This window comes from Argentina anserina, chromosome 3 (assembly GCF_933775445.1).
Source record: "Argentina anserina chromosome 3, drPotAnse1.1, whole genome shotgun sequence".
Taxonomy (NCBI): Eukaryota; Viridiplantae; Streptophyta; class Magnoliopsida; order Rosales; family Rosaceae; genus Argentina; species Argentina anserina.
Genome location: NC_065874.1, coordinates 30823544 through 30839088, shown reverse-complemented (window position 1 = coordinate 30839088; position 15545 = coordinate 30823544). Strand labels below are relative to the sequence as shown.

Here is a 15545-nt window from a genome sequence, read left to right as displayed (position 1 = left end):
AAATAAATTAACAAAATCAAATACATAATCATCCAAGAATAGAAACTAAAACAGGAAATCAAATCTAGAAGGGTCATTATTACACTTTATGATGTCATACTCAGTGTCACAAAGGAGAAAACAAGTCTTCTAGGTGAATGGATCTTCAAGCCGAACACGCACTTGAAGGTAAAGGATGGTAAAGGTACGGTGAAATCTGTTTTAAGATTTTCTGGATTGGTGAGTATGAAATTCAGTAGAGCTTTGGCTAGTATGTGCGCAAGGTTGATGATGATTGAACAATGAGGTCGTCCCTATATATATTGGAGTCAAACACACAGCCTTGTCGTCCCAATAAGGAGGTAGAATCAGATTGGGATGCTTCAATCTTCTTTGATATGGACTTTGATTTTTGAATTCCAAATCCAACTTGATGTAGGAAACTAAATCCAAATGGGAGACAACCAAGGGTTGCACGGAAACTCTCCATCTTGAACTAGGAAATGCTAGGCCGACCTCTCTTCTCTCCTTATCCATCTTGGACATGATCTCCTTGTCTAACTAGGAATGCATCACGGCTCCACTACTCCTTGTCCATCTAGGATTTGTCTTTGCTGAAAAGAAATTGACAAATAAGGAATATGAAGGAATAAAAATATGAAGTAGTAGAATCCTATGCGAGTTAGGAATCATAGCTCAATAAGGATTTCTAACACTTAGCACAATTTCATCAGCAAAACTATCATAATCGGCATTAGCTCTACCTAAACATACAAATGACAAATATAAACCTAAAACAAAAGAGGTAACAAAGTATAAGAATATGACATATATACATTAAGAACGTCACACTTTGTGCTCCTATCAGGTTGTGTATTTGTAATTATGTTGAATAAATAAATTCTATATGATGCCCTAAAATCAGTTGCAAAAATATTAAAATTTGTGTAATTTTCTCTTTCCTTGCATATATACATTTAGTCAAATTTGTATTTTTATCTGTGTTTACTTTGTTTTATTAGAACTCAGATTTTATTGATTTCTAGAACAACAGTGATTCTGTCAAAAAGAAAGTAACCGTTTAGACAATAAAGTCGATTAGGTGAAAATTATTGGCATGTTAAAGGCTAGTTGATAGGAGTACTTTGTACGACGTTCTTAACATGTTTTTACCTCTATTTGTACTTTGTTTAGCCCTTATTTTTGTACTATTGATTCGTAGTAAGAGTCGTGTGAGGTATTGGATGCATTTATGTGCTTACATGAGTTAAAAACGTAGAATTGGTTTAAAGTCCTAGTTTGAGTAGGAATCCTTGTAGGATTAGGCAACCTAGTTGGATTAGGAGTCTTCATCTTTCTATATTTTGGTCGCATTGGCGATATTTTGAGAGTCCTTCTTGCACTAGGAATCGTTGTTAGACTAGGAAACGTATCATTTGAGAAAGTCATACTTGAACTGAAACTCTTTTTGCGAAATTTTCCTAAATGAATTTTCATGTTCTAATAACTTACTTGTTCTAGTAAATTTATTTTTTGCAAATTAGAAACTTTCCTAATCTAGCTGAGCTCATATATTACATGTGTCTTTTTAAGACAACAATTGTCTGGATTAGGACATAATTTTCGAAACTAATTATCTCTTATGATTTTATTTTCTTATTTTCAGATTGGATTTAAGAGATAATGTTAGAGAAAATAAAGGAGAAGCCATGCACATGGAGTCCTATCATCAACAAGTCATGAAATAATTAAATAGAAGATGATCATTAAAGGAATAAAACATGACATGATTTAGGGAATAAAACATGACATGATTTAGGGAATAAAACACGACATTATAATAGGAAAAATGAGGCAACATCAAAGAGGAGACCGTGCATCCTACCCTCTATCTTCCCTCTATATATACATGGCTTTACCTCTCAAATAGATCACTTCTCCTTTACATTAAAGAGCCGAAAATCTAGCAAAATACTACCTTAAATATTCTTCACCAAAAACAGCAAGTCATTCTCCCCTCTATACAAATTTCATCTCCACTGAAATCACCATTGAAGACACCTCCAAAGTTCCTACAACGTGTGATTCTCGCAACTCATCTCCATGGCTTTGTTAGTTTTTGATTTTCTACAATACTTTGTCTATGAAGATTGTAGTATGATGTTTGTGTGAGATTATTGTTTTGTATTAAGAATCAAAATTTTCAGATTGTTTTATTGGATTTTTGATTCTTTGCCGAATTGATGGTTTCCTATCATTATTGAGTTTGTATTTCTATTGTTGTGTTCTAATCATCTTTCTCATATTTTTAGATAATTTTCAGATATGTGCATATGAATTTAGTGCTTGGATGTAGTCCCTAAGATTGTGTTTTGAGTGCTAGATTCATCAACTATATTGACACAAATCGAATTATGCCCTAAGTAGGTTCGGTTTATATTGATTAAAGTGGTAAAAATTTTGGAAATTTGCATGTGAAACCATGGTGGGTGACGCCATACATGAAACATGTCTCCAACAAAGATTTTGTGTTTAAATGTAATCTTGTTTGATTTCTACTCTAAGTGTTATTGAATTTGATTGCATGCAAATTTAGATTAGGCCCTAAGTCAATCTAAATGTTAATTGAAATCTTGCATGATTAGATGATCCCCTAAGACTCTAATTGTATTAGTGTCTAAAAAGTATGTAATTGGTCAAATTAGAATGCATGATAGGTTCGAACATGTAATTATGTGGTGTAATGGTAAATTTGGTTTAAGTTTGTTAAAGAGAAATCGATCATGTAAATAGTAATTTAGGATTTATTTCAGTAGTAATTTTATAATCCAATTCAAATCCCCCAATAACATGATAAGTTTTGAGGCCATTTTGATTTTCCAGACTGAACGATCCCTGCTTATTCTATACTAACAATAATGTTTTACAGGGTTTTTATATACGTTTTAATTAACGACCTATCATTAGTTTCAAGGAAAATAAAGATAAGTTTACTGTTCACATTGCATACTATAGATCGTTGTATTATAGAATTTTCCAAATACAAGGTTTATATTTGATTTGCTCAATCTTGTGTGTCGTCCTCATAAGGAACAATTTATGCCGGGCTTTATGACAATGCTTTGACCAACCATTTTACTTGGTATATATAAGATAAGATCTTGGTATATGTCCAACGCTGGGATTTAGAACGAACATCACTATGGGCGGCAGATGAAGTCGACTGTGCTTATTTCTTTTGGTTGTCTTTGTCTTCAACTCTTCCGCAAGGAAATTGATTCCATTTCCAGGTAAATATACACAAACAGTGTTCTATGTTCTTGGCATGTCCGTATGGATTTGAGTAGAATCTATTGTATTGTATTTGGAAGGTTTTAACAGATTGTACGATGGTGTGTTGGCAAGATTTACTATTTACTTACATCCTTATTAATTTTATGCATGTTAAGTAATAACAAACATCCCTAAGTATTATTAGGGATTAATATCTCATTTTTACATAATCCTAAAGTCACATGAGTTTGATTCAATTCTATAAACTTCCATAAGCATCAATAAAACAAAGGTATAAGATCAATATCATAAAGATGCAATTATCTTGAATGAGGATCAGAGATATAATAAAAAAATTATAAACTTTCACCCAATTAACATTCAATAATATTCTAAAATCTGAAATTCAATTGTTATACAATTGATTTTTAGCAAAACAACTATTAGTACAATCATAAAAACAACCATAATTTCTTTTTTGCCTACAACAATTATACAAAATCATAAGAAAAACCTAGAAAAATTGGTTTAAGCAATTAAAACAAAACACATGATTAAGAACATAATTTTTTTCGATCTTATTGAGAGAGAGAGAGAGATATATTATACATCAAAATCTCATGTCTAGATGCTTGATTTCTAACAAGCATGATATGGTGTAAAAATACTTCAAAATCCTACAAAATCAACTAATAAATGAAATCATTCAAACTCAATCTATTTTTGAATACCACCAGAATTCATAGGAGTTTTTGAAATCTTAATTGAATACCTTAAGATTTCAAGGGATTGTTTAAAATCTTAATTAAATACCACAAGATTTCAAAACAATCTTGAAATAAAATAATCATATAAAATCCTAGTTGAATACACCCCCCTAAAATTCGACTAGCGTTGTCATAATTTGCTAGTTCATTTGCTGCATGCATTTGCACGTACGTTTATAATTGTACGACCGCCAAACCAACACACACAGCAAGGATTAATTTCTTTGCGCAGTACGTGGTTTTAGCCAATGGTCTAAATATCGCTTATCGGTATCGTATCGGTCGAGGGGTAAAACGATATATCGAAGATATATCGGGGATATATATATATATATCGGTTTTATCGGATTTGCTTATTTTCAATAAAATTTATAAAATTATACTTCAATATGTACCAAATAAACTAAAAAAACGGTACTAAGTAAACTAAAGAAAATAAATACTTGATTTTGTGACAATTAAAGTACACGAACGACATCTAATAATAAAAAACGTATTTAAGAATGATTATTTAGACTTGAAATTCATTATATATATTTAAAATATATATTAATTAAAAATATATATGAAAAAATGAAAAACAATATATAAGTTTTTCAAAAAAAAAAGAGAAGAAATAAATATTAAAAAATTAAACAAAAATTGAAAAAAAAATTCAAAGTTTGACCGATATTTGACCGTTGATCATCATTTTTACATTGACCGATAAATTTTGACCGATATACCCTTATCGTATTGGATTCGAAATATCAGCAATATATCCGATATTTCGAACACTGGTTCTAGCTATCAATTTTGCGGAATTGAATTTTCCTATCTCTTTTTGGTCGGCCACCCTATCGTTAAGAATGATGGCGGAGGTAGAGCCGTGGAGGAATAGGTGTTGTGTGGTTTTGTTCAATTTATTGGTACATAGGAAGTTAACAGTACGTGATTGTCATGGCTAATTAATACCGAGTGATCAATAGGATTCAATTTTGCTCACCAACGTCGCACGTGTATAAGAAAAACAATTATGATTAACTATGGTTAACTTAATTAAAAGGAAATAGAGAAGGACATATATTTATAAATAATTGCCCCCGTATTTATCCTTTAATGTCTTTAACCTATTCATCTTCTATCTTCATCCTCAGGGCTCAGGATGTGCCGCCCTTCATCATCTTCTTTTTATTGGTTTGATCAACATTATCTTATGTTGAAGTTTATGCCTACCTCAATCAGTTAGTCCCATATATGTAGACTGCATCTTGTTTTTTGTTTTTGTGTACAAATACCTCACAAGAGTAATTAACAAAACAAAAATCCCAAATCGAGGTCGTGAAGACTGAAGATGAAGTTATTGCCATCGGCAGTGGTGGCTGATAATGGGTGAAACAATCGGGTTAGGACTCTCATATAGTCATACATATCACATATGATCTTCAAACTGTATGCTTTCATCTTTCCCATAAAGGGGAATTGGTAATAACTTGATAATAGTGAATAAACCTAAAAACTCAAAAAAAATGTGATCAAGGTGAATGAATAGTTCTCTCTCTCTCTCTCTCTCTCTCTCTCTCTCTCTCTCTCTCTCTCTCTCTCTCTCTCTCTCTCTCTCTCTCTCTCTCTACTCTCAAAGTTGATACTCTTTCCCTCTATCTCCCACCACCACCCAGAAGAGAAGAGCATATTGGAATTGTCGGGCTTATGGGTTGGTTGGTGGCATGACCCTTGGATGTTGGATTGAGTAGGTAGATTGGAATGAGAGGATGTGTTGAGAAGAAGTAGTTGCAGACTTGCAGTGTTCTGATTTCCGGCGATGAGTGGTGGTGTGAGTGCACAGACAGAAACGTAGAGAAATAAAAGTTTTATATTTCTTTTTTTCTTTATTTCCTTTTGGTTAACCATAGTTAATCATAATTCTTTTCTTATATACGTGTCAACGTTGAAATGAATGGTAATATGACCCCTAGGGGTGGGGGTGAGTAAAATTGAATCCGTGATCGATATATGATATATTGGTACCAAGCAGCCGGCCAGTTGGCATGGCAAGCTAGCTAATAGTGATTGACGACGACATAAAAAGAAAAAAGAAACATAAATGCAATATGACATTTTAAAATGATTGCACAGATGATTCAATTATATTTGACCATAACCACTACAATGATTGGCACCAATGATCTAAATAGCGGTTATCGGCATCGTATCAGTTTTGTAAAATAAGGATATAATGGGGATATATCGAGATATATCATATTATATCGGATTTATCGTTTTTCTTAATTTTTAATTAAATTTGATATATTTATAAACATATACATTAAAATATACCAAATTAACTTGAGAAATTAAAACTTATAGAAGTAAATGTACTAAATAAATTTCATAAAAAAATATTTGATTGTTTTGACAATTAAAATACATAAATAATATTAATTAATAAAAATAAAGGTGATCATTCATCATAAACTCTCTCGTCATTGAATGTTATCAACAAAACTTTCATTTTCTTTAAATTATTTTTTTTAAACGACGTGGTTTTAAAAAAAGATTTAAAAATGCACCGATATATCGAGTCAAACTCAGTTTGACCCGATATATCGCCATTTGATTTGATATTTCGGGTTGACCGATATAATAGACCGATAAACAATTTATCGTATCGTTTTTTTAATATCAGGGATATATCGAGGATATATCGGGATATATAAAACATTGATTGACATGAGTCATTTGGGCTAACTCTGCACTTAATAGTTCGTTAAATTTGGCAGATTGGCTAACAGTTATACTTAATTATGATAATTTAGAATCATGAGAATATATATATGGGCATTTAACATTTACAATATTTATATCATATCATTACTCTCATACATACGTACTATACACTCGGTCATGTCTATACTTTTGTTACTAGGCAAATAAGTAGAAGAACTACTACAAATAACCAGTATTGTTAAGGAAATTATTTGCAGATTTGGTTTCAAGTCGACATAGAACAGATACTACGGTTTGGTGGACAAAAAGATGGCTAGCTACAGCTAGTACATCTCTAACCTAACCCGTCGAGCTTCATTGTATTATTATACAAGTGTCATAAAGTCAAAGAGAAAACTTGAAACACTGAAAATATAATCCATGGCCACTTTCTAAATCTAAAGCATATGAAGTCAATGGTGAAGCTAAAAATGAAATGGAAGCTAGGTTGCCATGCCATGCCAATTGGGGATGATCGGGATCTCGATCTGTATCATCCAAGCACCAAGGTCTCTGTCCGTGTGTCTGTCTGTCTTTCCAGTTTGGTTAGTTTATTTAGGTCCATCGATCACTTTGCTACGGAGTATAGGGCACTTTATCGTCAAACGTTCGTGAACGAGACTCATTGATATTAGTCATATTACTGGGGTTGTACGGAAAGATATATAGGTGAGCTTCCGGCCTCTCGTCATATATGTCGACGAACGTGCGAGCCATTAACGTATATTTGTTCAAATTAGTTGGTACGCAATTGCAGTGGTCAACTCCTAATTGTAAAAATATATTGTAATGAAAGTTTTATTATATAAGTCTCGACCAGACAAGAATATAGTAGTATAAATAGAGGCATAATATATATGTTTCTCATTGAAGAGAACTAGGAAGTAGGAAGAGAGAGTGGAAACGCAATGGGAATGAAAATGGGATTTGGAGGTATTCGGCTGTGCTTGTCTCTCTTGCTGGCTTTTGCTGTAATCTCTTCTGCTTCCACGAACACCATTGATTCATTTTCAGTTTCAGGTACTTGTATAGCTATATATAATCTATTAATTAATTGTCTCCATCTTTACTAGCATCGATCTGCTCCTTCCATTAATTAGGTCATGCATGCCCTAATTAGATCTTCTTTTTTCCTTCATCAAATTCGATCTGTCCTACTTTAGACGTGTTTCTTATTGATTTGCTCTTCCAAATCAGCATTATTGAGAATGAATTGAAACTGGCTTTAATTGGTTCATGGAGATAATTAGTTCTTCCTCTGGAATATGAACGTACGTGGAGATTAGTCTGTCGATGAACACATTGAACAAATCGTTATTGAGCTGAGATTGCCATGGAGATTGGTCTGTGTAAAAATTATAAACTAGTATATCGTTTAGCTTGAAATTGCAGTATATGTATGTATATAGTATAATCAATTAAGAAGTAATTAACTCTGCAAGTGATCTGCAAGACTGCAACAAGTCGGGTATCGATTCCACTGTCTGCGTTAATTTGGAATATTTGGATAGATCGGCAATTTTGAAGTTAGTGAAACACCAGTTTGCACTTGCAACTTGCATCCATACATCTCTCTCTGTGACTATTTGAATATATCCCAGTTGAATTGCTAGCTAAGTGACGGAAAGAGTCACAGGCTTGATACCGTGTTTTTTTGGTATGTATATATGCAAATTCCACGGACCAACAATTCGATATTGTCCTTTGCTCTAATTAGATCGACCTAGCTAGCTAGCTGTAATATATTAATTAATTAAGATATAAGAAAGCATAATCTTGTATGTATATTATTGATCTATACTCTTAATTTAAGTAAGACTGTTATATTAATTGTGCAATTAATTAATTGGATGAATAGAAAATGATGAGATGGTGATGACGATGGGGGCGAGGTCCCTGAAGGTGAGAATCAACGACTACGAAGACCCTACTGCGAATCGGGGGCATGATCCACCATCTGTCTCCAAGGCCAAGCCCCGCAGAGTCCGTAGCCGGAAGGGATAGCTCATATAAACATATATATGGTGCTTAATTGTTTGGTTAATTGTTTTAATCTCCTGCTTAATTACAGGCTCTTCCGTTTTTTGCATTGTATCTCTATGTGACTTGTATTATACTAGCTAGCTTGAGTATGAAATAATAGCAACTTTGTTCAATCACTTCACCACCTGAACTAGGGCCGGGTACGTTGCAGGAGCGCGCGCTATTGGCAAATTGAGTGTATGTGCTCACCACACTTGCAAATTGGTTTTGTTTTACATTGAGGCCGGTCAATTAATTCTGTTCATATATACTAGTGCTAAACAAGCTTGTTAATTATATTCGCCGATTATCAGTTTTTTTTGGTGCAAAGCTCTTGAATCTTAATTACCAATGAGTCAATGACACCTGCGCTTTAGCTAGGTTTATGGTCATCGATCTTTCAAGCTGCTTGTGATTTAGACGATTAAGTAGTGGTCTTGCTTGTCCTTACGAGGAGGTGGCCGCCGGTGTCCGTAGCTAGCTAAGATGGTGGTGAGGGTGGTGATGCGGGCGCATCTGCCCAATTAGTTGTTTGGATCGTAAGATTTTATTGAACTAGACATCAGCATTTTGATTAAGTTGATATATATGTAACGCGTTTTAGAGATCAATATATAACATCGGTGAATTAAATAAAGTTTGTAATCGAAAATAGTTTTATTAATGCAATCTGTTTGTGAATTTATCAAGGCTCTAAAAAACGTTAGGCGTTAATCGGACGGACAGCTAAAAACTAACGCCCAGAGGATTAATCGGGGATTAATCGGCCCAAAATTGAGGTGGCCAAGGGTCTCCGGGCGCCTAGGCGGTCATAGGCAGGGATTTTTAGAACATTGGAATTTATATTCAAATATGTATCGTTATTTCAGAGTAATACATCACATTATATGAGGATGTTATAGGTATTTTCCTTGATGGCAGGAATTGCCATAACTACTATTATGATATAAAGAGTTACATTCATTGATCCCTGCTAGAGCACCACATCTCAATTTATCTGTCTCATCAACGATATGAGATCAATGGTGAATCTAGGAGAAGAACAATGAAAGAAGACCGTATATCTAGTTTGCATCTCTATACTCTTACGTATTTCATTCAATTTATCTTATATATTTATCGATCCTAGATTTGTCATAGTTAATTTTGTTTATGTGACTATACATTTGATTCAGTTTGAATCTAACATGGATTTGATGAATTAATTAGCAGAACAACTGAAGAAGCATCGAGTTTAAAATACATGCACACATTTAACCACCATACCTGGTCGAGTTGGTAAGGACTTAGTGTGAGCATTCTCATACCCAATATCGAATCTCACCAACGCTAATTAGAGTTGAGTCCCATTATAATTTTAATGTGTAGGGGGAGGAGGCATTCTAACATGACCTCTTCATGTAAATTAGTCTCTGGGCGTAAAAAGCTTAATTTTGAGAATACTATCGTAGATAATATCAATAAAAAAAAACCTACATACACACGTTTTGAAACGTTGTAATACGCTGTTGTAAAGAAGTGAAAAAGTAAATTAAGAGAATCGAAATCATGTCTTCTTCATTAGTTAAAAATTTATATACATAGGAGGAGAACCATATATATAGTCATCTTCAATCGAGACCGCCGGAGAAGAAAACCCGCGATTACTTCTAACGATTTGATCAATAGGATGGCCATGGATGACTCTACGACTTTGTGCAAGAGAGAGCCGCCATTTCGCTATTGCTTCTGCACATTTCTCCAGCAGCTTTCCAACAATGTCTAGCCTTATCATTATACTTAACTAAACCTTCAAAATCCAAGTTCATAGTCGCTTTGTATGCAGCTGCTTTTATACTATATATCTGATTTCTTGAAACGTACGTAGGTGGAATGGTCTGTGAAAGCCAATCGCAATTGAAAGTAAAATATCAAAATGAATCCATATGGATATTCTACTCCATCGATCTTTTCATGCGTAACTCGTCTTGTATAGAATTAAACTACAATTGTTAATTAGAAATGTGATATCTTTCTTGTCTGATGACCCATTTGTGGAAGGCTAAAAAAAAAAAAATAGAAATGTGATATCTTTCTTACTATATAGCTGCAGTCGGATGGTTTTCTAAGCTAATTTCCATTCCATGATTAGCAGATATATCAGGATCCTCAACGATTTTATGTTATTTCTTATCCCATTCCTTGATCAAAGTCCAGAAATATCTATCGGTTCAAAACTAATTCAAATATTGTATTCCTCGTTGAAACTGTAGCCTCATGAGCATGACCTAGCATAGGCGGGGCCTGGGCCGCCTGGCTCTCCAATGAGTTTGGAATGATCTCCTAATGATCAAACACTTTTTTCATCCTATAAATATGTAACAAGTACAATAATATTTTCACGGATTTAAATTATTTTTCACCTTACAAATCCTAAAATATGTAACAAGTACAAGAATATTTTCACGGATTTAAATTATTTTTCACCTTACAAATCCTAAAATATGTAACAAGTACAAGAATATTTTCACAGATTTAAATTATTTTTCACCTTACAAATCCTAGGTTTAGTTATGATAAATTGATGACATAATAGTAAATTTGTTAGTTCGTGATTTGATAACTCTTTTACTTACTTTATAATAGGAGAAATGGACTCGCATGTAGCAAGTTTAATACAAATTAATATAATCTCGCATTTTAAGACGCAATATAACTATAATAGTGGAAATACTTATTGTTGCTTCTGAATTTTGATTGATGATTCATATACAAATTGCTTCCTATATATAGGCTAATTCATTCACCTACTCACTCCACTATCTCCACCACTATACCTACTACTCACACCTACTTCATTCCACTAACACTCCCCCTCAAGTTGGCGCATACACATCAACCATGCCCAACTTGCAAAGTGAGTCATAAAAAACATTCTTGGACACTCCTTTGGTGAGTATATCTGCAAGTTGCTCTTCTGTAGGAACAAACGGAAAGCAAATGATCTCAGCGTCTAACTTCTCTTTTATAAAGTGACGATCAACCTCTACATGTTTTGTACGATCATGTTGCACAGGATTCTGTGAAATATTAATAGCTGCCTTGTTGTCACAGTATAGTTGTATAGCATTCTTAGGTTTAACACCCAAATCTTGTAGCAAATTCCTAATCCACAACAACTCGCACACTCCCTGAGCCATACCTCTGTATTCTGCTTCAGCACTAGATCGAGCCACCACATTTTGTTTCTTACTCCTCCATGTAACAAGGTTACCTCCAACAAAGGTAAAATACCCTGATGTTGACCTCCGATCTGTAATGTTTCCAGCCCAGTCTGCATCTGTGAAGCCACAAACATCAACGATATTGTTGTGATTAGAAAACATTACTCCTCTCCCTGGGGCTGACTTCAAGTACCTCAAGATCCTTACAACAGCATCCATGTGGTCCTCACTGGGGTTATGCATGAACTGACTTACTACACTTACTGCATACGCAACATCTGGTCTGGTATGTGATAGATAAATCAGGCGCCCGACTAGCCTCTGATAACGCGGTTTGTCAGTGGGGATTTGATCTGGATACTCTGCTAACTGGTGGTTCTGCTCAATAGGAGTATCAATGGGAGTGCAGTCCAACATACCTGTCTCTGTTAGTAGATCAAGGATGTACTTCCTTTGACACAGATAGATACCTTTGCTTCCCCGGGCTACTTCAATGCCTAAGAAGTACTTGAGTGTACCTAGGTCCTTCATCTCAAACTCTGTGGCAAGCTGTTTCTGTAATCTATCCACCTCAACAGTATCATTCCCAGTAACTACCATATCATCAACATATATAATTAGGGCTGTTACCTTCCTTTGTTGATGTTTGAGAAATAACGTGTGGTCTGAATTACTTTGTCTGTAGCCAAGTTTCCTCATGAATTGTGAGAATCTTCCGAACCAAGCACGAGGTGACTGTTTAAGACCATACAAAGACTTTCTCAATCTGCATACGGAGTTACTTGGGGAGGTGGCCACATATCCAGGCGGAAGATCCATGTATACTTCCTCTGTTAGTTCTCCATGAAGGAATGCATTCTTGACATCAAACTGCCTAAGTGGCCAATTCAAGTTAGCAGCGACAGAGAGCAATACCCGGATAGTGTTCATCTTTGCCACAGGTGCAAATGTCTCATCATAGTCTATGCCATATGTCTGGGTGTACCCCTTTGCTACTAGGCGTGCTTTATACCGGCTGACTGACCCATCTGGATTATGTTTTACTGTAAACACCCAACGACATCCTACAGTTTTCTTGCCATATGGTGGAGGTACAAGCTCCCAAGTATTGTTCTTTTGTAATGCTTCCATTTCTTCCTCCATTGCTTTCCTCCATTTTGGATCTCCCAATGCATCCTGCACTTTGTTAGGTACTGATACAGTAGATATTTGATTCACAAATGACTCATATGACTTAGATAATCTTTTGGTAGATATAAAATTTGCCACTGGATACTTGGCTTTAGTCTGAAGGGTAGGCTCATATTTTTTTGTTGGTTGTCCCCGAGTAGACCTATTGGGCAAAACATATTGTCTACTAGTATCCCTAATAGAATGACTAACCTCAGATGAGTGATCTTCTGTACCAGGAGAGCATTGGTCAGGGGTATAAACAGTGATACGGGAGACATGAGGGGCAGTTGCGTTGTCAGCTTCTGGTGTCTCAATTGATTGAGTGACAACCTCTGGTGGCGCTTGTGTGGCTGATACTTTGGTAATCTCAACGGGACCTGTTACCACATCGACTGGCTCACTTGTCTCCCCCTTTCCATGATATGACTCTTCAAAATATGAATTCTCCCCCTGAAGAGTAGTATCAGAAGAGGAAAAATAACTCATATCCTCAAAAAAGGTAACATCCATAGTGACATAGTACTTCCGAGTAGGGGGATGATAGCACCGGTATCCTTTCTGATGTCCTCCGTACCCAACAAACACACATTTAATTGCCCGGGCATCCAACTTAGAACGCTGATGTTGTGGAAGATGAACAAAAGCAACACAACCGAAAACACGGGCAGGAAGATTATGAAAAGAGGGTAAGGAGACGTGAGATGCAAGCACCTCATAGGGAACTTTCCCTTGAAGGACACGAGATGGAAGACGATTAATAAGGGGAGCAGAAGTTGCTTGCGGAAGGGATGGTGCCGGAGATCGAGCATGAACAGTAAGGCTGGAAATGACAGCCGGTGCCGGAAGAATACTCTCTTGCTGAGACTCATCCTTTCGGATATAGGTGAAAGCGGTGAGTAGGCTAGGTGGTTCGGTCATTCGGAGCAATTCGCCTTTCGCACTGGTATGCTTTGCATCAAGACCTTTCAGAAAATGGTGAACTCGTTCAAGCTCCTTCTCCTTTTGGTACCAAACGATATCCTCTTGATTTTGAATCATGCAAGGACGTTTCACATCAATTTCAGCCCAAATATTCTTTAGTTTGGTGAAATAGTGCGCCACCGGTTGCCCATCCTGGTGTATGGCCAAAGCTGTGCACATTAACTCATGAACCTGTATGAAATCAGAGTCATTAGTAAATAAGCTAGTTAGTGTCTCCCATATTGCCTGTGCGGTGGCACATGCCTCCACCATATCAACTATCTCATCATTCATAGCTTTCCATAAGATGGACATGACAAGACCGTCGTCGTCGTCCCATTTGTTGTAGGCAACAATATCCTCAGGACTAGGGGCCTTAGTGATGCCGGTTACATGTCCCATCTTGTGCATGCCTCGAAGATGAGCAGTCATGAGTCGTTTCCATTTATGGAAATTGGTTCCGTTGAGTTTGGTGCCCCCAAATGATCCACTATCAGAACTTTTGACAGATACTTCGAAGGTCGGGAGCTGAGAACCCTCAGTTTCGTGTCCAGAACCCATTGAAAAGAAACAAGGTGTTAAGATAGCAAACAAAAAACAAAAAAATTGAGAACAATCTGTCGTCGGTGTATTTGCACTGACGGTGAGTATGCACTGAACAATCTGTCGTCGGTGTATTTGCACTGACGGTGAATATGCACTGACAGAATCTGGCCGGGTCGGAGCAAACGGGCCGGATCGGATCAGGCGGGCCGGGTCGGACTGACCGGATCGGATCAGGCGGGCCGGGTCGGGCTGACCGGATCGGATCGTGTGGACCGGGTCGGATTGATTTTCCGGGTTGAGTTGCTGGGCCGGGTCGGATTGATACCAAATGTCGGACCGGGTCTGATATTCGATTGGATCGAAGTATCGGCGGGGCTGTGGAGAAGTACCGGCGGCGAAGGAAGTCGTTGGAGGCGGACTGCGACTGCGGGGCGATCGGCGGAGGGACGCAGCAACACCGGGCCGGAGGGACGCAGCAACACCGGGCGTCGTCGGGTCGAGGAACGGCCGGAGAGCACTCGGGCGAGGGACGGCTACATGCACAGCAGCGGAGGACAGCGGCGCTGTCGGGGTGGCAGGACGGAGCCAGACGAGCACCGGAGGTCGCCGTGGAGCGCCGGAGTGACGGAGCCGGTCGAAGGATGCAGCGGTGAAGAGGAGACCCGACTGTAACAAAACACGACCGGAAAGAAAAATACCCAGAAAAACAGAGCACGAAGGCTCTGATACCAAGTGGAAATACTTATTGTTGCTTCTGAATTTTGATTGATGATTCATATACAAATTGCTTCCTATATATAGGCTAATTCATTCACCTACTCACTCCACTATCTCCACCACTATACCTACTACTCACACCTACTTCATTCCACTAACA

General features: G+C 36.7%; 1 protein-coding gene across 1 annotated transcript; it reads left to right on the top strand.

The window, feature by feature from the left end:
* Window positions 1–7684: 7684 nt before the first annotated feature.
* LOC126786443 (protein PSY3-like) lies at window positions 7685–9041 on the top strand. Its single transcript, XM_050512275.1, has 2 exons — window positions 7685–7784; window positions 8623–9041. The coding sequence occupies exons 1-2, from the start codon at window positions 7685–7687 to the stop codon at window positions 8766–8768; spliced, it is 246 nt and encodes an 81-aa protein (XP_050368232.1). The 3' UTR covers window positions 8769–9041.
* The last annotated feature ends 6504 nt before the right edge of the window (window positions 9042–15545 follow it).